This window comes from Scylla paramamosain, chromosome 6 (assembly GCF_035594125.1).
Source record: "Scylla paramamosain isolate STU-SP2022 chromosome 6, ASM3559412v1, whole genome shotgun sequence".
Taxonomy (NCBI): Eukaryota; Metazoa; Arthropoda; class Malacostraca; order Decapoda; family Portunidae; genus Scylla; species Scylla paramamosain.
In genome coordinates, this window is record NC_087156.1 from 35,443,157 (window position 1) to 35,466,996 (window position 23,840).

General features: G+C 36.4%; 1 protein-coding gene across 3 annotated transcripts in view; it reads left to right on the forward strand.

Moving 5' to 3' along the window:
* Positions 1 to 23,840, forward strand: part of LOC135101658 (calcium-dependent secretion activator-like) — a 503,368-nt gene that overhangs the window by 418,054 nt on the left and 61,474 nt on the right. For 2 of the 3 annotated variants that reach the window (XM_064005958.1, XM_064005959.1), the window contains one exon: positions 9,910 to 10,014. In XM_064005958.1, the coding sequence (XP_063862028.1) occupies positions 9,910 to 10,014 (105 nt within the window). Of the gene's footprint in view, positions 1 to 9,909; positions 10,015 to 10,720; positions 10,790 to 23,840 lie in introns of all 3 variants that reach the window. The other variant, XM_064005957.1, reaches the window with a different exon arrangement.

Here is a 23,840-nt window from a genome sequence, read left to right on the forward strand (position 1 = left end):
TAAAAACAAAAAAAAGTTTGGAATAAACTAAATGAGATGTTAGTGTGAGCAAAGAGTGTGCACAAAATGAAAGAAAGATTGGATAAATGTAGATAATGGAGATGGAACCCCATGAATGTAAGATGTACCCCCCATGATGTAAGATGTACAAAAACATTTTCTTCTCTCTACTCAGCAGTCTTGTTTTTTTAATCTGAGAATGTGCAGTGTTGCCAAATATTATTTGATATTACTGCTAGTCTCTTTAATAGAACTTTTAAATCAAGACACTCACCCCATGATATATTTTTTTCTATTAACAAACAGAATTTTTATGATTAAATGCATTGAGTGTATTTATTTATATATGCATATATGTCTTAAAGGGAAGGGACCAAGACAAGACATTTGTATAAAAAGTACAGAGGATGGGATGCATGTATCTTGTAATTCTTTGAATATTAAGTATAGGTAACCTTAGTCCTCATAAGATTATACAAAAACCATATAAATCCAACATAAGAACTGATCAACTGGCAATGAGAATATGAGCCTGGGAAGAAAGCTTATCAGCAAGGTGGGAGGAAAGGAAATGGGAGAACAAGCACTTCAGCATTCAATTTTTGATTCATTGCCCCCATATGTAAGATGAGGTTTGTTATTCTGAATTGCTGTATTGCTGAAGCCAGGGATGGCCTCATACTGTAAGCATGTAATGTAGGCTTTTACATTATGTCATTTAGACTGGCTGTAGTGATAATGGAGAAACAGTAAATAAATATACTGAACACCCATGACCATGCCACTAAATAATAATATGATATATGATTGTTTCATATATCTATTCTTTATACCAGGCTGGCAATCTCACATTGGGTGGCCCAGATAAGCTACCACATATTCACACACATCATTCATGCTGTTAACTCTGTTGTGTGAATGATGTGTGGGATTGCCGACCTGGTATATAGAATAGATATAAGAAACAATTATATATCATATTATTATTTCATATTTATGTAAAACCAATGCTCATTCAGTGTGGGAACTTTCAAGATTCTTGAGTTAGTTTACAGTACAGTTGACAGCACCAATCAGGTGGTGCATCATCGCTGCCTGACATTCACTTGAATGACTAAAACTCATTATGGATGTGCTTTAACTAATTAATTGGTGCCAAGACATTCTTTATATTTTTTTGCTCATAATAGTGTCATATTTTGGTGTACTTTTATTTCAAATTCATAGCAAAATGAAATTTGACACTATTCTGTGGTATACCCACATATCATTGTATAAAGCTAAATTTATATTTATAAAGATTAATTGAAAAGTTAATTAACATTATAATTGGAAAAATATGATCAGCCTACAAAAGCTGGTTTGTGTACTTCATAGTACTGTACTTTCAAAAGGTGGAAATTGAAGATGAATTTAAATGTGGTACTACAAGAGTGGAATCCTCACTTGTAAGATGGAAATAAGGATTTCTCATCTTGATTCCCATCCATTATGGATAGCTACTACCACCTGCTTGGTGAGAATCTCCAAAGTAAAATTGAAGAAACTAATACCATTGAAGGAAAAAAAAGAGCCCAATAATGCCATCTAATAATAGTCACCACACATGTCATTCTATTTACTCAGAGGACGTAGGCATATTTGGTGTTTAGCCAGAATTGGGTTTGAGGAGGATCTTGAGTGTGCACCCTTTTCAGCTCCCTGCTGAGGCAGGTGTCAATCATCAGTCCCCCTGGTAGTGTGACAACTACTAGGCTAACACCCGGTATCCCTTCATGCATTTGGTGGAAACAGTCTCTGGGTTAGGGCAACTTCCTCTCCCATCTGTGTTTTGGGTGCTTATGGATGACTCCCTCAACAGCTGGTAAGGCCTGATTCAGCCCTCACTCTCTAAAAGGAACATTACACTTTATCCCTATATTGGTAATACAAATTGAATATAATTATGTAACTCCCTTGTCTATGAACATATCTTTACCTGACATAATGGGGTTATGGCTCAGTATTATACAATTTTTTTTTATGTTTGATCAAGTTGGCCTACCTGTTACCACATGAGCCATGGAACATATTTTATCAAATGCCAGCAATTATGCAAATGGCAGGAACCATTCTTCCTTCACTCAATAAGACAGCCATGCTTTCCCTCTTCCTGTATACAGTAAAGTCCCTCTCATCCGGCATTCGAGTATCCGGCAGCTTCAAGTATCCGGCACATTTTTCCTTGAGCCTTAAAATCAATAAAAAATCAATGTGTACTCATAAAATCGATTAAAATTCCCGCGCAAGGCATACTTTGTCCCCTCGCCACCAGAGCGCACTGCTTCGCGCCACCCGCGGCCCACTGCACTGTGTTTACTCAGTGACTCAGTCCCGCGTGTGCACTGTTTATCACCTGACGCCTTCATCATGCCTAAAGTTGTAGAAAAGAGGAAGCGTGTTGTGCTTACACTTAAGCAGCTGATCAGATCAGCTGCTGATTAAGATCAGCTGATCTTTGTTATGGTAAGATGCGTGAGTGTAGGGTGGTGATTGTGGACATAATTTCACTTCTATTCAAGTATCTGTCAATATTCAAGTATCCGGCATGTCGGCGGTCCCGTTGATGCCGGATAAGAGGGATTTTACTGTATTACTTTCCTTTTTATTCTTTCTCATTATTTATAATATTCCTTCTTACTTTCATTTCTGATTTTTATTTCTTATTCATTTATGTATATGTTGTATATGTTGTAGCAAGACAGGAGAAATCACAAATAATGTATCAGTCTGTTTTCCTGTGATTCATGATATAATAAGTGATTGCATGCCATCAACAGCATTTCCTAAAGGTAACTTTACCTAGACTTTTTCAATAGAGAATAGAGAATGGAGAAAATATTAATCTCTGCATCTTATTCTTTAGTTATTATCACCTGAAAAAGAGTGCAGTCATAATGCAATTGTGTGCTTTGTCATCTGTGAATATAATCCCTGTTTCTCATCTTACATAAACAAGAGTAAGGTAATGATATTTGAACGTAAAGATTAAGTGGTTGTTTTTTATTACCCCTGAAAAATTTAATGGCCTAAAGAATGTGAAATGTTGCCAAAAGCAGAAAAAAAGTGGACATAACTGATGGCTTAACCCTGCACACATAAAGAAGGGGAAAAAGAGAAAGAACTGTGTTATGTATGGTGGTTGGGTCTTGAAGGCATATGATGAAAAGAACTGTAAGTACTGAGAAAGTAGCAACAATTGTCGTACATACAATGGGGTACTTAGTATACGACATATTTGACTTACCACCAATGTACTATCCAACCAAATTTTTTTTTTTTTTTTACGACAGATAACTTAGTATACGAACAAATCATTACTAAGTGGGTACAAAATTTGTGATATTTTTGTGACTTTACTGGTATAGTTGCTATGCTATCCTCTGTGCTGTATACGTTTCACATAACTCCTCTGACTATAAGAAATTCTTTGACTACTTAACTTCCAAAGTGGAGCACATTCTGACCCTCTTCCCTTTTGCAGAGATCTCCATTCTTGGAGACTTCAATGTTCACCACCAGCTTTGGCTTTCCTCTTCCTTCACTGACCATCCTGGTGAACTAGCCTTCAACTTGGCTATCCTCCACAACCTAGAGCAATTGGTGCAACACCCTACTCATATTCCTGACCGTCTTGGAGATACGCCCAACATTCTTGACCTTTTCCTGACCTCTAATCCTTCTGCTTATGCTGTCACCCTTTCTTCTCCGTTGGGCTCCTCCGATCACAATCTCATATCTCTATCTTGTCCTATCGCTCCAATCCCTCCTCAGGATCCCCCTAAGCGAAGGTGCCTCTGGCGTTTTGCCTCTGCTAGATGGGAGGACCTGAGGAGGTATTTTGCTGATTTTCCTTGGAATGACTACTGCTTTCGTGTCAGAGACCCGTCTTTGTGTGCTGAGCGCATAACAGAGGTGATAGTGTCTGGCATGGAGGTGTACATTCCTTACTCTTTTTCTTGACCTAAACCTTCTAAACCTTGGTTTAACACAGCTTGTTCTCATGCTATACATGATAGAGAGGTGGCCCACAAAAGGTACTTAAGCCTTCCATCACCAGAATCTCATGCACTTTATATTTCTGCCCAGAACCATGCCAAGTCTGTTCTCCAACTAGCCAAAAACTCCTTCATTAATAGAAAGTGTCAAAACCTTTCAAGATCTAACTCCCCTCGTGACTTCTGGCATCTAGCCAAAAATATTTCCAATAACTTTGCTTCTTCTTCTTTCCCTCCTTTATTTCAACCAGATGGCACCACTGCTATCACATCTATTTCTAAAGCTGAACTCTTCACTCAGACCTTTGCTAAAAATTCTACCTTGGATGATTCTGGGCTTGTTCCTCCCTCTCCTCCACTCTCTGACTACTTTATGCTATCTGTTAAAATTCTTCGCCATGATGTTTTCCCTGCCCTCACTGGCCTAAACCCTCGGAAGGCTTATGGACCTGATGGGGTCCCTCCTGTTGTTCTCCAAAACTGTGCCTCCGTGCTTGTACCTTGCCTAGTCAAACTCTTTCAACTCTGTCTGTCAACATCTACCTTTCCTTCTTGCTGGAAGTTTGCTTACATTCAGCCTGTTCCTAAAAAGGGTGACCATTCTAATACCTCAAACTACCATCCTATCTAAAGTTTTTGAATCTATCCCCAACTGGAAGATTCTTAAACATCTATCACTTCACAACCTTCTATCCGATTGGTAGTATGGGTTCCATCAAGGCCGCTCTACTGGTGATCTTCTGGCTTTCCTTACTGAGTCTTGGTCATCCTCTTTTAGAGATTTTGGTGAAACTTTTGCTGTTGTCTTAGACATATCAAAAGCTTTTGATAGAGTCTGACACAAAGCTTTGATTTCTAAACTGCTTCCTATGGCTTCTATCCTTCTCTCTGTAACTTCATCTCAAGTTTCCTTTCTGACCATTCTATTGCTGCTGTGGTAGACAGTCACTGTTCTTCTCCTAAATCTATTAACAGTGGTGTTCCTCAGGGTTCTGTCCTGCCACCCACTCTCTTATTATTCATCAATGATCTTCTAAATCAAAGTTCTTGTCTTATCCACTCCTACGCTGATGATACCACCCTGCACTTTTCCATGTCTTTTCATGGACATCCAACCCTTCAGGAGGTAAACATTTCACGTAGGGAAGCCACAGAACACTTGATTTCCGATCTTTCAAAAATTTCTGATTGGGGCAGAGCAAACTTGGTATTGTTCAATGCCTCAAAAACTCAATTCCTCCATCTATCAACTCGACACAACCTTCCAGACAAGTATCCCCTCTTCTTCAATAACACTCAATTGTCCCCCTCTTCTACACTGAACATCCTTATAATCTGAACTGGAAACTTCACATCTCATCTCTAGCTAAAACAGCTTATATGAAGTTAGCCATTCTGAGACGTCTTCACCAGTTTTCTCACCCCCACCCAGCTGCTAACTCTGTACAAGGGCCTTATCCATCCATGTATGGAGTATGCTTCACATGTCTGGGGGTGGGGTTCCACTCACACTGCTCTTCTAGACAAGGTGGAATCAAAAGCTTTTCGTCTCATCAACTCCTCTCCTCTAACTGATTGTCTTCAGCCTCTCTCTCACCGCCGCAATGTTACATCTCTAGCTGTCTTCTATCGTTATTTTCATGCTAACTGCTTCTGATCGTGCTAACTGCATGCCTCCCCTCTTCCCGTGGCCTCGCTGCACAAGACTTTCTTCTTTCTCTCACCCCTATTTTGTCCACCTCTCTAATGCGAGAGTTAACCAGTATTCTCAATCATTCATCCCTTTCTTTGGTAAACTCTGGAACTCCTTGCCTGCTTCTGTATTTCCAGCTTCCTATGACTTGAATTCCTTCAAGAAGGAGGTTTAAAGACACTTATTCATAAATTTTTAACTACTGCTTTGACCCTTTTATGGGACTGGCATTTCAGTGGGCATTTTTTTTTTATTGGATTTTTGTTGCCCTTGGCCAGTGTCCTTCCTACATAAAAATAAAAAAAAATGATATGCCATGTATTATAGTAAAAGGCATTGTTTTCAAACTTGTTTACTGCTTTTTAAGTGATAAAAAAAATATAATCCTTTGGGCTTTTTTGTGAATAGAATCTTACCACCTGACCATTTTTTTGCTTCCAATGGTGATTTTGGAATGGATTATGGTCATAAGCCAAGTATACCAGTGTATATGCAAATAAGATATGTTAATCAAGGTTAGAGATGGAACAGTGGATGTACTTTATGGTGAACAGTGTAACATTCGAAGAGCAATGGGTTGTATAAACTAGGTGCTTGACATGAGAAAAGTGTGAAAAGTATTTGGAAAATGTTAGGTTGTGTTTTAGGTTTTCATGGACTTTAAGAAAACATATGACAAAATAAAAGAAGGGAGTTGAAAGTTATTTTATGGGAACTGAATTGTATATTTTCTGACTGGAAGAAGCATAAATGACTGGTTTCCTTTTCTAGGAGAGCTGCCTTAGTGATGTTTAATGTTTACATTTATTGAGGTATGAGGGAGGTGAATGTGGTTAGTGAAGGTTATGTATTTACCTAGTTGTATTTACCTAGTTATGTTTTACAGGAAAAGAGCTATGCTCGTTCTGTCTTGTCTCCAGCTTAATTTTAAATTCATGAATATTTTTTGCTTGTACCACTGTTTCATCTAAGTTTTTTCATATTTCTATGCTTCTATTTAGGAAACCATATTTCTTGACATCTCTTCTACTTGCTGTTTTCTTCAGTTTCACACCATGTCCTCTTGTATCTCTTGAGTCCCACACAAATAAGTCTTCTTTGTCAACTTGATCCTTACCCTTTAAAGCTCTGTATATAGCAATCAGGTCTCCTCTTTCTCTTCTCTCTTGTAATGATGGAAGCTTCAATCTCCTTAATCTTTCTTCATAGGTTAAATCTCTTAAACTTGGTACCAATTTGTTTCCAGGTTTTTGGATCCTTTCTATTTTCCTTATTTCCTTTTTATTATGGGGTGACCAAACAATTGTGTCATATTCCAGTTTTGGTCGAATCACATATTCCATCAACTTTTTCATCATCTCTTCATCCATGTAAGCAAATGCCCCTTTCATCTTTCTTAGTAACTCATAGGTTTCCCCAACTATTTTGTTTACATGTTTTACTGGTGATAAATTATCACTGATTGTAATTCCCAAGTTTTTTTTCTTCTTTGGTTTTTGTAATTTCCACTTCCATGGTGTAAGAACTTGTCAGTCTTTTGCTTTTTCCTAATTCCATCACCTTGCATTTCTTTACATTGAATTCCATTTCCCATTTCTTACTCCATTTATACTCCATATACTTCACAATCCATATTGTTTTCCACTCTTTTCAATAATTTTGCATATTCTGCAAACAGACTTACGTAACTGTCAACCTCATCCACCACATCGTTGACATACACCAAAAACATTACGGGCACTTTTTATTTTTCTATACATTACATATTTATATTTTATATTCTTTTTTTTGTCAGATACCACTTCCTGAGCCTCTCATCTTTTACCTTCCAACAGAACTTTTTTTCTTTTCCTCTGTTTTGTTCTCATGTTTTGCCTTTGCTTCTTTTATTAGATCGCTTACCTTGAGTCTCTCCTCCTCATTCATGTCCCTCTTTATCCAAACTTTCCTGCATTGCTCTGTCTTGTCCAGTTTCCATGCATTCGATATCACTTCCATGGATGTTGTTTGTGCCCTAAATTTTACTTTCAGTGGTCACTCTTCTTTTATGTATTTCCTCAATTTCACTTATCCGGTCTTCCCCTTCTCTCTCTGTATATTTCTTACAACGTCCTCTGCTACCTTTTTTTTTGTTCTCTTTCCCTCTTGTATCTTACTGGCTCTGTTTCCTCTTTTAATCCATATACAACAACACATTTCTTTTTGTCCACTGTGTCCCTTACTATCAATTCCTTCTGTTTGATCACTCTCACAATTTCCTTACTTAAATGTGTCTTTTCCTTCTTTTGAGCTTCTATGATTTCTGTAAAGTTAACTTTTTCTTGCTCTTTTTCCTTCCTTCAGATTTGATGTTCACTTTTCATCCCTATCACTTCATTTTCCTGTTTTTTTATCAATATCATTGTTTTCCTTCAATTTTGTTTTAAGATCAGCGCATAGTGTTTTCAATTCTTTGTTTTCCTCTTCCAGGTCATGTTTTTTTTTTTCACTCTTTCAATGAGGTCACTGATCATCCCTTCCATCAAAACCACTTTCCTTCCTTGCATTTTATCATGTTCATTATCTTCCTCAAATCCTGGGAATGGTGATCCCATTGGCAACATTCCGCTTCCACCTATGGCGTCCGCCTTGCTGGAACTTTTACTCATTCTATTACATCTGTTATTACTTAAATTTTCCCTTATTTTTTTAAATTTCTGTAGACAGGACAACTCTACTTGAGCACAGCTCCTACCTGGGAACACATTCTAGGCTCCTAGTGGTGGCTGTGGTCAAACAATCGCTGCTTGTTTACTCGACGACGATGTATGTGTGTGACAGTTAGATTGTGGTTTGAATCTAGTGCATATTTATAATACAGTGGAATCTGAATCAGCTACTGAATGCAGATGCTGCTGTAAAGGTAGTTAATTTAGAGGAGAAATTGAGACATGTTTAGAGTGTAGTTTAGAAGGATATGTGAAAGGAGGAAATAGATATTTTAATGCAAGTAAAAATAAAAAAGATGTAGAGTATGAAGATGGGAACAGACAATTTCAGTAGGCTCTGATATTTCTCTTTTTCCATTGCCCATGGCCAGAGCCCTTGTTACACACATAAAAAAGAAAGAAAGAAAGAAAAAACTAAACTAATATATATATATATATATATATATATATATATATATATATATATATATATATATATATATATATATATATATATATATATATATATATATATATATATATATATATAACAATGACTAGCTTCAACCAATAAGTTGCTTGAAGAGGTAGACTGTTTAAAATTTATGGGATCATATATTGCTGAAGATACTGGAATAGGTGTAAAACAAAGTGAAATTTAGAATTCATGATGTGGAAAAGATGGAGAAGGAATAAATAGTGATCATATATAAACCATGTGGAATGAATGGAAAGGCAGTGTTTTATGAGGGCTGTTTTGATTGAAATACAGAATGTGGTGGAAAACTGGTTTTGAAAAAGTTAGCTGGTCAAGCAGAACATTAGAATGGTTTTGGGGTATGCAGAGAATGGAAGTAGAGAATTTACTGAGAAGAACAAGGAAGCAGTTCTGTATGACAGGGATGAATGGAGAATATTTGTGAATACATAAATGGGACACAGTTTGAAGGGTCTCTACAGGAGGTTAACTGTACCTGATTCAATCAACTGGTCAGGTCAGATGCTGGAAATAGATTGATCTATTTGAGGTGCAGCACAACAACTGAGATTCAGGTATATTGTGGAACTGACCTTCACACAGTCTGGTTGGTGAGGATTGTTTCTCTCCTCTCTAGAAGCATAAAGGTAGTTTGAGTTTATTTTAAAGAATGATTGTGTGGATGTTATGCCTTGACTATGTCAGCTTGGTATATAAATAATGAAAACATTGTGTTATTTTTTGTTTTATTTTATTTTTTTTTATTTTATTTATTTATTTATTTATTCATTTTTATTTTTTTCTACTTATTTATTAATTAATTAATTTATTTATTTATTTTACTTTATTTTTATTTATTTATTTATTTATTTATTTATTTATTTATTTTATTTTTATTTTTTTTATTTTTTTATTTATTTATTTTTATTTATTTATTTATTTTTTTTTTTTGTGTGTGTGTGTGTCTGTGTGTGTGTGGAAAAAAAAAATACTAATATTGTCTCATTTCCACAGCAATGGTATGCAGCACAAGTCACGATGCTTTGTTCATGGTTAAGTGAAAGACTAGATCACAACCTGCACCCATATCAATGTACCTGTTTAGCCCACATTGTTAAGGTGAGTCTACTTTTCAAGGGAGGAGGATATAGCAAACAGTGAGTACATTTTTATTCATTGTAAATGTTCCCTATACATTTATTATGCATCTTTCACTACCCATTGTTATGCTGAATGATATTGATTGCACATAAGATTTTTTGTTTGTGTTTTGCATTACTGTTTTATTTAGTAGAAAGAAATACTGCAAAGTATTAATGATTACTGTAATTACAAGTGTAACTGAACATGCACTAATCAGAGTATAACATTCCCCATTTAGTATGTCACAATAGTCACCAAACATATGCCATGAAAAAAATATCTTTGTTTTGGGAGAGTAGAATTATTATATGATTAGATTTTTTTACTTCTGAAACAGAGGAAAATACACATCAGGAGAATGCCAGATGTTTTTTCCTCTTGCTATGCATTTACAGTATATTTTCTTGTTCTTTTTGCCTTCTCTCATTTCTTTCTGTTTCTTGTATTTTGGCTATATTTTGCTTCTTTATACCAGATTTCTTTACAAAAGTACTTTTGTTTTTGTAGATGTAGATAGGTATCAAGTTGAATGGGACTAGCTTGGATTGATGCTTACATAGGAGTTATTTAAGAAGAAAACTATGAGGTTTACCTAAAGCCTCACCTTATCTGTTTGGCCTTCACCTTTCACTTGCTGTCAGCGTGAGTCAACCTGAGGTTCCGTTTATCTGCTTTTTTTCAGCTCATATTCTCAGATTTCACAGCGTATGGGCTAGGTCATGAACAGACTGGGATTCAGGCCTACGTAGTGGTGAGTCAGCGAGTGGAAGCAGAGTACCAACGGCTTGTACGAAGTGGCAAACTCAAGGAATAAGTCATCCCTTCCCATCGACAAAAAAATATGTTCATTGTTGTTGTCTTAAGCTTAATAATACCTTATGGCAGGAAATGTTTCAAGTGTCAATATCTGAGTCAATAACTAAAATCTTGATTGAAACATAAGACTAGGTGAGAAAAGAAAAGAAAAGGAAAAAAAAAAAAAGATATTTGAGATCTGCTCACTATCTTTGTTCAGTAAATCAGTTAGTATTTATAACATAAAAATCACCTCAGACTACTGACAGTTGATATAACATCTATGTGTGCATAGGTCTGCTATTGGTCCCTTGGAGTTTGTTAGACTGCAATGAAAAAGGTGGCTGCTGACAGCATACTGTTCATGTATAATCACATTCTTTAGAAAAATTGAATATATTATAGTTTTCTTCTTAATCACACATCATGGTATTTTATCGTGAGCTCTTGTTTTCACTTTCATAATTTGCTATTAAAATATTTAGTTTTCTTGACTTTGATAGCCAGCTACCTAAATGTTATGTTTTGTTTTTGCTGGATTTTTTTTTTTCTATTTTTTTAATTAATTAATTAATTAATTAATTAATTATTTTATTTTATTTATTTATTTTTTTTGTATTGTAGTTAATTTATGTAGATAAAACTTTTCATAATTGCTGCTCAATAATCATAAAAGTAAAATAATCTGTGTTTGACTGCAGAGAATCAGTTACAGTGGTGCACCAAGTTTCATGGCATCTTTATTCACAAATTTCTGTTTTATGGCAACTCACATATTCCACAGTAAGATTATGTGAAAATAACATACTTGCTTGTGAAGGTAATGTTGCTGATGCATCCCACTCCATTCTTTATTTCCATCACTCATCCAAATTTCTTTTATTTGGTGGTAAGAACAGGACTAATTCTCATCAGTTGGAGGTAGAGGTGTGCTTTTGTTGTTACAATCAATGCTTGTTGATGTTGATTAACCACATGGCCAACTTGGTTTCTGACTTTCAAAACAATTTAAATTTTGGTAATGAAGCTATAATCAAACAATACCAAAACTGCTGCTGATTTTTAATAGATATGATATGATACTGTGCTTTTGCATCAACATTGTTGTCAATCAGCCAGCAGAAATGCTGGAGGTTAGGTACTTCACCAAAGACCACTGCATGTGTACTTTGTTTCTTGAACAGCAGAACTATTTAACCTCAGTAACCAAACCAACCTCATGTTTCACCAGAGCTGTCTCTGATGCCTCTTAGGCATGAAGCTGTTTTTAATTTCAGTGGGCCAGCTTTGTCCCCAAATGACACTAAACAAATAATTCAACTCAGTTCACAGATGACAGTCATATATATATATATATATATATATATATATATATATATATATATATATATATATATATATATATATATATATATATATATATATATATATATATATATATATATATATTATTACATTATTGTATATGAAAATGAAGATACGTGTATTTCTCTAAAACACTTTTAGTGCAGTAGACAGCCCAGCAGCTGACAGCATTTTCACAAACCAGGTAATGTGTCACCAGTATCAAAGTAAACAACATAAGAATAATTTTCTAACTGCCTTGACCTTTGATTATTGTCATATAGGTAAATACTCTCTCTCTCTCTCTCTCTCTCTCTCTCTCTCTCTCTCTCTCTCTCTCTCTCTCTCTCTCTCTCTCTCTCTCTCTCTCTCTCTCTCTCTCTCCCCAACACCTTACTGGTGGTATGAACCCATAATTTTATAGACTAATAAGATGTAACTTAGATAAGGCAAGAGAATGAAAACATTGAGGAAGAGGTTCCTAGTCTCTTTTCTTATTTCTCTATTTAGTCTTTTGCCTTGGCTGCAGAGCATGCTAGAAAAAATTCCTGCAGATGGGAGGATTAGCCAACACACACTAACACACACACACACACACACATACACCCACCCACCCACAACCACCCACCCACACACACACACACACACACACACACACACACACACACACACACACACACACACACACACACACACACACACACACACACACACACACATACTGCCCAACTGAGCTTGAGTCCTGTCTCCATAATAGGGAATTGTGTGATGTGTGGCTGCAAGGGAAGTGAAGTGTAAATCAGGAAGTGGCCGAATGGGTGAAATGGAAGTAGTGAAAAGTAAACATTGTCAGTGATATCATCAGGGAAGATGGTGGCTGGCACGGCAAATATTTTCAAAGGTTTCAAGGAAGATGTCAGTGTAGCTCATACAAATAAACAAATGTAGAAAATTGAAAAAAATAATAAAGTCATGGAAGGAAGAGAGTGAATTGTCAGTGATATCATCAGGGAAGATGGTGGCTGGCACGGCAAATATTTTCAAAGGTTTCAAGGAAGATGTCAGTGTAGCTCATACAAATAAACAAATGTAGAAAATTGAAAAAGATAATAAAGTCATGGAAGGAAGAGAGAGAGGTGAGTGGTGACAGTCTAACAAAGATATCAAGTGATATAATAGAGATGAAGAAAAATTAGATGGAAAGAGAAAAAGAAAACAAAGAACTGTGAAGAAGTGACAAAAATAGTGGACTTAAACAAGAAGAAATCAAGAAACTCGAGAAAGAAAACAAGGAATAAAAAAAAAAACTTTACAAGAGAGAGTGATTAGGGTTGGGAAAGTAAAAGAATTTAGTAACAGAGGAAGTCAAAAGTTGGAAAGAAGAGAGAGACCAACAACAAAAGGTGGATATGGAGGAGATAATAAGGCAACAGCAACAGGAACACAATTAGGGCTTGGAAAAAGCAAGTTATTAAAATAATGAAGGAAAAATGTAATCCTGCAAGAGACATGATACAGAGAAAGATGTGTGTGGTGGTATTTTGGGGTCAAGGAGAAGAACCTACCCATGAAAATAGCTAGGGAGAAAGAAGTGAAAAGGGTTAAGGAAATTATGGTGGAAGTGGCAGAAGGAGAGGGGATAGTTGAACAAACTGAAGAAGTTTACAGGATTGAAAAGTATGATGAAAATGGAACATGACCAATGAAAATAAGATTCACATCACAAACAGCAGCAGAAGATGTCTTATAAAGAACAGAAAAATTGGCAAAAGTAGAAGGAATGAGGGGAATATGGATAAAAAGAGACATGAATGAAGAAGAGAGAAGTAAACTGAAGAAGTTGAGTAGAGGCCCAGTCAGAAAATGAGGAGAGAACACAGGAACAAGCAAGGAGATTCATTTGGAAAGTTGTGGATATGAAAGTGAGGAAATAGAAGCATAAAGATGCCATGGAAGATCACCAAGTGGAAGCTTAAAAATTATGTATACAAATATAAATGGTTTGGTGTCAAGCCTATTGGAATTTAAAGACTACCTAAAGAACAATAAACCAGATGCGATATGTTTAACGGAAACCAAATGAAAAGAAGAAATAAAGATGAGATTTGCAAAGGAAGGATATAGCACATGGAGGAGAGACAGAAAAGAAAAGAAATGGGGAGGATATTGTTGTTGAGGAAGTGGAATATGGTTATGAAATGGCTGAAACTTTGAGTGTTGTGATTAAGATCATAGGAAGTGAAAAAAGGAAAGTTATTGTGACTTACATACCACCAAAAACTAATGCATGGGAGACCAATAGATATAAGATTATGCAACTAGAAACAAGAAATAGCATAGAGGAAATGATGAGGAAAAGTACCAAAGTGCTCTTAGTAGCTGACTTCAAAACCAAAGGAATTAACTGGGAGGAGATGGAAGTGAAAGAGAATGTAGGGTCTTGGACCAAAGAACTTATGCATACCGTGATGGTGAACTCATTGAGACAGTGGGTGAACAAACCTGCAAGATGCAGAGGAGAAGAAGAAGAACCATCACAGTTGGACTAAGCATTTACGAAAACCAAAGAAAGTAGACCAGATATACATTGTCTGAATCCGCTGGGAAGAAGTGATCATGTGACAATAGAAATAGTACTACAGGACACAGTGTTGCACAGAAATTAACAGTTTAGAAATGGGAGATAGAACTATGCTAAGGCAAACTTTGCAGAGCTTGATAAATTTTATGGAAAAATTAACTGGAAAGTGGTATTTAAAGGTAGTGCAAGAAAAATGAGATATTTTTAGCAAGTATAGAGAGGGGGTGAAACAGTTTGTACCAAGTTATAAAGTGAAAATTGGGAAGCATGAATGGTATAATGCCAGGTGTGTAGAAGCAAAAAAGAAAAAGGACAGGGCATGGAGGAAAATGATGAGAAAACTGAACAGAAATGCTAGGGGAGAATACAGAAAGGCAAGGAATGAATATGGTATAATAAGGAGAAAAGAAGAAAGAAATTTTGAAAGTGACATAATAAGAAAATGCAAGGAAGAGCCCAAATTCTTCTACAGATATGTAAATAGGAAAATAAAACATAGGGATGATATAAACAAGTTAAGAAGAGAAGGAAGAATTTATGAAACAACTGAGGAGATGAGTGAACTAATGAATGAGAGTTTTCAATCTCTGTTTACAAAGGAAAAAGATTTTGTGGCACTAAAAGTGGTATGAGGGAATACAGGAGACACAAGTAAAGAGACAAGAAATCAAGAAATTGCTTGAAGAACTAGATGTTAGAAAAGCTATGAGACCAGATCAAGTAAGTGGATGGATATTAAAAGAATCCAGAGAACAAATATGGGAACCCATATGGGATATTATATAATCAACAGCTCGTTGAAAGAAGGAATAGTACCAAGGGAATGGAAAAAATCTAAATAGTCCCAGTATACAAAAGGGGAAATAAAATGGAACCAGTATCACTAACAAGTATTGTAGGCAAGCTTTGTGAAATAGTAATTAAATATAGATGGGTACAATATTTAGAAGATGAGAAGATAATTACAGAAAAGCAATTTGGATTCATGAAAGGGAGATCCTGTGCCACAAATCTACTGAGCTTTTATACAAGAGTAATAGATGGAGTGCAAGAGAGGGACAGATGGGTTGATGCAATATACCTGGATCTCAAAAAAGCATTTGATAAAGTTCCCCACAAAAGTCCTATGTGGAAGTTAGAGAATGGAGGAGGACTAAAAGAAGCAACATTGAGATGGATGGATGTTTCTTTAGAAGGGAGGAAAGTGAGAACAGTAATCAGAGACAGTAATTCCAGTTGGTGTGAAGTGACAAGTGGGGTACCGCAAGGATTTGTGTTGGTACCTGTTATGTTTCAAGTATATGTAAATGATATGACAGAGGATCTAAATAGTTATATAAATCTTTTCCCTGATGATGCAAAAAATAATGAAAATAATAAAGAATGAAAATAACTGCAAGGAGTTACAAAAGGATATTTTCAAGATAAAGGCATAAAGCCAAAGATGGAAACTAGAATTTAATGCCAGAAAATGCCACATGTTGGAAATAGGAAAAAGTAGAAAGACCTTCATGGAATAACAAAATGGGAGGAAAAATAATAACTAATTAATAACAAAAAAGCAATGAAGAAAAATGTGGGAGTAATGATCCAGGACTCACTATCACCTGAAAGGCACATAAACAGAATATTCAGCTCTACATACAGGTTGTTAAAAAAACATTAGGGTGGAGTTTAACTATTTAGATAAATAAGTGATGAAGAAAATTATAACAAGCACAATACAACCTAAAATGAAATATGCAGCAGTAGTTTGAGCTCCACATAGAAAAAAAAAGATATACAGAAACTGGAAAGAATAGAGGATAGCAACAAAGATGGTGCCAGAATTGAAAGACCTAAACTATGAAGAAAGACTTGAAGAGATGGGATTACCAACACTACAAGAGAGAAGAGAAAGAGGAGATCTGATAACAATGTACAAATTAGTAAACAATATAGAAAGAATAGACTGAAATGATTTGGTTCAACAGATGGACAAGGGAGAGAGACACAAGGGGGAATGGGAAGAAAATAAAGAAGAGTGGATGTTCGAGCAACATCAAGAAATACAGCTTCCCATATCGAGCTACTGAAATCTGGAATGATTTGAAGGAAGAGGTGGTTGTGGCAAATGGTGTATACATGTTTAAAGAGAAACTGGATAAATATGGTTATGGAGACAGGATAAATTGAGCTTTGGCTTGTGACCTGTACAATACAGCTAGGTAAATACAACTAGGTAAATACACACACAATAAGATCCAAGAAGTAATGGAATGCTCCTTAGCAGAAGGAAAAATCCCTACAGACTGGAAAAGAGCTGATGTGGTCCCCCAACCACAAATAGAGAGGACCTTCTAACTATAGGTTTGTGTCCTTAAATGGTGTAGTTGCAAAGATCTGTGAAAAAATCATTAAAGGAGATAGACCCATTCTCTCAAAGGAAAAATAAACCCACTCAGAAACAATTTGTTTTCCAGGAATGAAGATCCTGTACAGCAAATCAAGTAAGCTTTTTATTCGAGGGTGATTGATGTACAAGAAAGAAATGGGTGGGTGGATTATATCTACTTGGACTTGAAAAAAGCATGTGAGAAAGTCCCTCATAGAAGAATGATGTGGAAACTAGAAAACTTTGGTGGGATAAAAAAGAAAACAGGTAACTGAACTGGATGAAAGACTTCATGAATAACAGAGAAATGAGAACTGTAGTGAAGAACAGCAAATCCACCTGGAAAAAAGTTTCTAGTGGAGTCCCCACAATGTTCAGCACTGGTAGCAATCATGTTTATAGTCTACATGAATGACATAACTGAGATTGCAATACAAATTATATGAGCCTCTTTGCATATTATGCCAATTTGCTAAGGAGACTAGAAAGAGAAGAAAATTGTATAGCATTATAGTGAGACCTGGACAGAGTTACTAATTGAAACCACCCATGGGAAATGGAGTTCAACACAAAGAAATATGTTGTTGTAGAATTCGGAAAGAGTGAGAGAAAAAAAAATGCAAATACATATTGTTAGAGGAAACAATTAGCAAAAAGACAGAAAAATACCTTGGTGTGACCATCACTGATAATATAACACCAGACAAACATATCAATAATATCATGGATGAGACTTGAAATTTGTTAAGGAATATAAGAGTAGCTTTCACCTACATTGATGAAGAAATTATTAAAAACTGATCGCAACTTTAATTAGACTAAGATTTAAGTATACAGTGATGGTTTGGTCACCAAAAACTAAGAATATTAACAAGTTAGAAAGATAGCAGAGAGCAGCAACTAAAATACCTTCAAGCTTGAGAAAGCTGGCATTCAAAGAGAAATTAAGGAGACTTAGTTTAATGAATCTTAAACAAAAGAGAGATACATTACATTATTAATTGTAATGTAATATATAGTAATGAATGAGCTAGAGAAGCTGGACAAAGAAGATCTTATTGAGAGGAATACAAGAGATACAAGAGGCCATGGAAACAAAATAATGAAGAATTCTTACAGAAAAGACACCAAGAAATAAAGCTTTCCTCATAGAGGTGTAGGTGCATGGAATGAGATGCAGGAAGAAATGGTACAGGCAAGATCCTTTAGTGATTTCAAACCAAGGTAGGATATAAGTAGATGTGGAGACGGGACAACATAAACATGGCTCTTTTCCAAATGTTACAACTAGGTAAATACACTCAAACATTTCTGAAGAGTATATCAAAATCCATTGCAGCACATGAACCACTACAGGAGGAGAGGATGCATCATTACTAATCACCCATGCATGTGGTCAGTTGGTCTTACTGCATTAGAACCTAACAACAAAATTGATTTGTCCTTGCCACACTATAAAACATCACAAAGAAGCCCTTGAGACTGTTTCACGTTTAAGCCTTTATTCATTAACTCTTATCATGTGGGACTATTCTTTTATGCTCTGCTTCCCTCTTGAATCTAACACTTTCTTCAGTCTGTCCATTCATGACATTCCTGGTGTTTCTTTTACCTTTAAACCTCTCATATCTGATTCATTTATCATCATCAACTAGTTTTCTTCCATCCATGATAAATAAGATTCTAAGTTTGTGGGAGCCATTTTGAGGCCTTTTGTGAACAATGGAGAAATCCATGGCACCCATGGATCTCAATATGGGCAGCTGAGGCATTAGGTGACACCTGTTGTGAAAACTGCTGACTTTGGTTTCTCACACCAACAAATCTTGAGCACTCTTTGTTGTTAATATAACTATCACAAATATACATGCATGTGTCCCAGTTATCTGGGCTTACTTTAGTTGCAATTGTTTTGGTGTTTCCTAGCTGTTATGTTTCAAGGAGGTTGGCTGCTGCCCAGCAAAACCCTATCAAGGCCATTTCCTTTTTAATGAGTTCCTTCAAACAAGAATCAGATTGACAGATAAAGAAAATCACAGATAACAGTAGATGCCATTATTCCTTGTCACTTGAAACTTTGGTTTACCTCACTTCTCAGCTAGCTCTCAAAATAAATTCTCACCATTTGGCAGGATTTCACCTGTTTCCAATGTTTATGTTACTAAAATAAATTCTGTGGATCTTAATGCAATTTAGAAAAAGTAGATAACCACAAGATATTTACATAAGGCTGCTTTCAACTGATATTATTGGCATCACCTCACTCACCATTTGCTACTATTTTCATTGCTTTTATCACCATACAGTGTATCTTGTAAGTTTCAATATCATTTAGGATTTCTGAAGGAACACAATATCATCATAAATAAGACCAGTCAGCACTTAATGTGTATCACTATTAAAGGTCTCAAGGTCTCAGTTCCATCATCCATACCCTAAGTATCACTCCCTGCTATCAGTACACCTGCTTTGAGCATTTTGATCAGTCTATTGTCTTCTGCACTTTTCACTTTTAGAAGCCATTGTTGATGAACCAAAATGAAAACTATGCTATACTGAATCTAAAAACTAATTGTAGTGAACTATAAGCACTGCATGAACTTGTGTCAAGATTAACAAATCACTTGGCATACTAATTGCAAGTCAGTGTATGCAGTTGATGGAGTGTTGATTTTAATTTTTCCAAGATTTTGTCAAAATTTTTCAGTATCAGGAAAATCTGAATTTTAAAAATCAAGTGCCTACTGGATTATTAATTCAATAATGCCTTATGATATTATAACTGTTCATAAAGGAAAAATACCTACTGATGTTAAAGAATGTGAATGGCTCACCAAACTTCTTAACTCTTAGGGATTTTTCTTAATATTTTGGAAAATGGAATAATTGTGTTTTTAGGCATCAAATTGGTATTCATATGAGTTTTAAGATAAGCCTAAAACCAGTATCATCTTTCTCATAGGATCAGTGTTCCAGTATTCATGGATTCAACTTCTAAGAATATTTTGCAAAAACAATTAAATGTGAGACCTAGTGCACCACTGTACATGAACCTTATGTAGACAGAACCTTTTTTTTCCTCCATGATCATATACTGTATTAAAAAATATTGATGTGTTTGAGAGAAAATGTTTCTGATTATTTTTTTTAATTAGTATGAGGAACATGTATCATATGTAGCTAAAACAGCTTTTTATAAGCTTTGAAAATGCACTTTGGGAAATCGCTATATGCAAAAAGAAAAAAAGGAGAGAAAAAAAAAGAAAACTCATTGTCTTGTCCAGAAATATGTTTAATAATTTCCACCAAAATAAACAGGATAGCACTTCCAAGTAATTATAGGATGTGCCTTGAAAATATTCATACACATTCACCTTCACCTGCATGTAATTTTACCTTGCCTGTATTAGTTGCCGGCTTGCATAAGGTGACTGCTGACATAATTACAAGGTAAGGAAAATTAAATATATTTAATACATAACATTTTATAGTTTATCTCTACTGCTGCAACTCCATCACCTTGGTACCACCATCATCAATATGCTCTCTTTTAAGCCCATTAAAATCTTCAGAAATATCATCCACTTGAAACAGATTGCTTTTTTTCATATTCATGTAAATGTTACATCTACCAGAATTTTTGTGTTAAATTGGAAATAATTGATCTTGTATTCCATTTTGTTGTTATGTTAGTTGAGATAATGGTGTCAAAAAGTAAGAGGGTGAGAAAACCCATTACACATTACTAACCAGAAGAGAGCATGTAGGGTGATGGCTGTCACTACTAGCACTGACTGACAACCAAAAAAAAGAGACAATGATTGGATAATGTAAAGATGTTGCCACATACAGTTTCCATTTTTCATACAGTCAAACCTCAAAGATCCAAACTATATTTTCTAACTATTCATCTGTTGTACCTGCCCTCATGGCCACAGATGGGCTAGATGGGATTGACTGGAAGATTTTTTTTTTTTTTGTGTGTGTGTGTAGGAGGGGCACTGGCCAAGGGCAAAAAAAAATAAAATAAAAAAATAAAAAAAAAGCCCACTGAAATGCCAGTCCCATAAAAGGGTCAAAGCAGTAGTCAAAAATTGATGGATAAATGTCTTGAAACCTCCCTCTTGAAGGAATTCAAGTCATAGGAAGGTGGAAATGCATATGCAGGCAGGGAGTTCCAGAGTTTACCAGAGAAAGGGATGAATGATTGAGAATACTGGTTAACTGTTGCATTAGAGAGGTGGACAGAATAGGGGTGAGAGAAAGAAGAAAGTCTTGTGCAGCGAGGCCGTGGGAGGAGGGGAGGCATGCAGTTAGCAAGATCAGAAAAGCAGTTAGCATGAAAATAGTGGTAGAAGAAAGCTAGAGATGCAACATTGCAGCGGTGAGAGAGAGGCTGAAGACAGTCAGTTAGAGGAGAGAAGTTGATGAGACAAAAAGCTTTTGATTCCAACCTGTCTAGAGGAGCAGTATGAGTGGAACCCCCACAGACATGTGAAACATACTCCATACATGGATAGATAAGGTCCTTGTACAGAGTTAGCAGCTGGGGGGGGTGAGAAAAACTGGCGGAGATGTCTCAGAATGCCTAACTTCATAGAAGCTGTTTTAGCTAGAGATGAGATGTGAAGTTTCCAGTTCAGATTATAAGAAAAGGACAGACCAAGGATGTTCAGTGTAGAAGAGGGGGACAGTTGAGTGTCACTGAAGAAGAGGGGTTAGTTGTCTGGAAGGTTGTGTTGAGTTGATAGATGGAGGAATTGAGTTTTTGAGGCACTGAACAATACCAAGTTTGCTCTGCCCCAATCAGAAATTTTTGAAAAATCAGAAGTCAAGCGTTCTGTGGCCTCCCTGCGTGAAATGTTTACCTTCTGAAGGGTTGGACATCTATGAAAAGACGTGGAAAAGTGCAGGGTGGTATCGCCAGCATAGGAGTGGATAGGACAATAACTTTGGTTTAGAAGATCATTAATGAATAATAAGAAAGTGGGTGACAGGACAGAACCCAGAGGAACACCACTGTTAATAGATTTAGGAGAAGAACAGTGACCGTCTACCACAGCAGCAATAGAACGGTCAGAAAGGAAACTTGAGATGAAGTTACAGAGAGAAGGATAGAAGCCGTAGGAGGGTAGTTTGGAAATCAGAGCTTTATGGCAGACTCTATCAAAAACTTTTGATATGTCCAGGCAACAGCAAAAATTTTACCAAAATCTCTAAAAGAAGATGACCAAGACTCAGTAAGGAAAGCCAGAAGATCACCTGTAGAGCAGCCTTGACGGAACCCATACTAGTGATCACAAAGAAGGTTGTGAAGTGATAAATGTTTAAGAATCTTCCTGTTGAGGATAGATTCAAAAACTTTAGATAGGCAGGAAATTAAAGCAATAGGACGGTAGTTTGAGGGATTAGAACGGTCACCCTTTTTAGGAACAGGCTGAATGTAGGCAAACTTCTAGCAAGAAGGAAAGGTAGATGTTGACAGACAGAGTTGAAAGAGTTTGACTAGGCAAGGTGCAAGCACAGAGGCACAGTTTAGGAGAACAATAGGAGGGACCCCATCAGGTCCATAAGCCTTCCGAGGGTTTAGGCCAGCAAGGGCATGGAAAACATCATTGCAAAGAATTTTAATAGGTAGCATGAAGTAGTCAGAGGGTGGAGGAGAGGGAGGAACAAGCCCAGAATCGTCCAAGGTAGAGTTTTTAGCAAAGGTTTGAGCAAAGAGTTCAGCTTCAGAAATAGATGTGATAGCAGTGGTGCCATCTTGTTGAAATAAAGGAGGGAAGGAAGAAGAAGCAAAGTTATTGGAGATATTTTTGGCTAGATGCCAGAAGTCATGAGGGGAGTTAGATCTTGAAAGGTTTTGACACTTTCTGTTAATGAAGTTTTTGGCTAGTTGGAGAACAGACTTGGCATAGTTCCAGGCAGAAATATAAAGTTCATGAGATTCTGGTGATGAAAGGCTTAAGTACCTTTTGTGGGCCACCTCTCTATCACATATAGCAGGAGAACAAGATGTGTTAAACCAAGGTTTGGAAGGTTTAGGTCGAGAAAAGAATGAGGAATGTACGCCTCCATGTCAGACACTATCTCTTCTGTTATATGCTCAGCACACAAAGATGGGTCTCTGACACGGAAGCAGTAGTCATTCCAAGGAAAATCAGCAAAATACCTCCTCAGGTCCCCCAACTAGCAGAGACAAAATGCCAGAGGCACCTTCACTTAGGATGATCCTGAGGAGGGATTGGAGTAATAGGACAAGATACAGATTTGAGATTGTGATCGGAGGAGCCCAACAGAGAAGAAAGGGTGACAGCATAAGCAGAAGGATTAGAGGTCAGGAAAAGGTCAAGAATGTTGGGCGTATATCCAAGACAGTCAGGAATACGAGTAGGGTGTTGCACCAATTACTCTAGGTCGTGGAGGATAGCAAAGTTGAAGGCTAGTTCACCAGGATGGTCAGTGAAGGGAGAGGAAAGCCAAAGCTGGTGGTGAACATTGAAGTCTCCAAGAATGGAGATCTTTGCAAAAGGGAAGAGGGTCAGAATTTGCTCCACTTTGGAAGTTAAGTAGTCAAAGAATTTCTTATAGTCAGAGGAGTTAGGTGAGAGGTATACAGCACAGATGAATTTAGTTTGAGAGTGACTCTGTAGTCGTAGCCAGATGTTGGAAAACTCAGAAGATTCAAGAGTGTGGGCACGAGAGCAG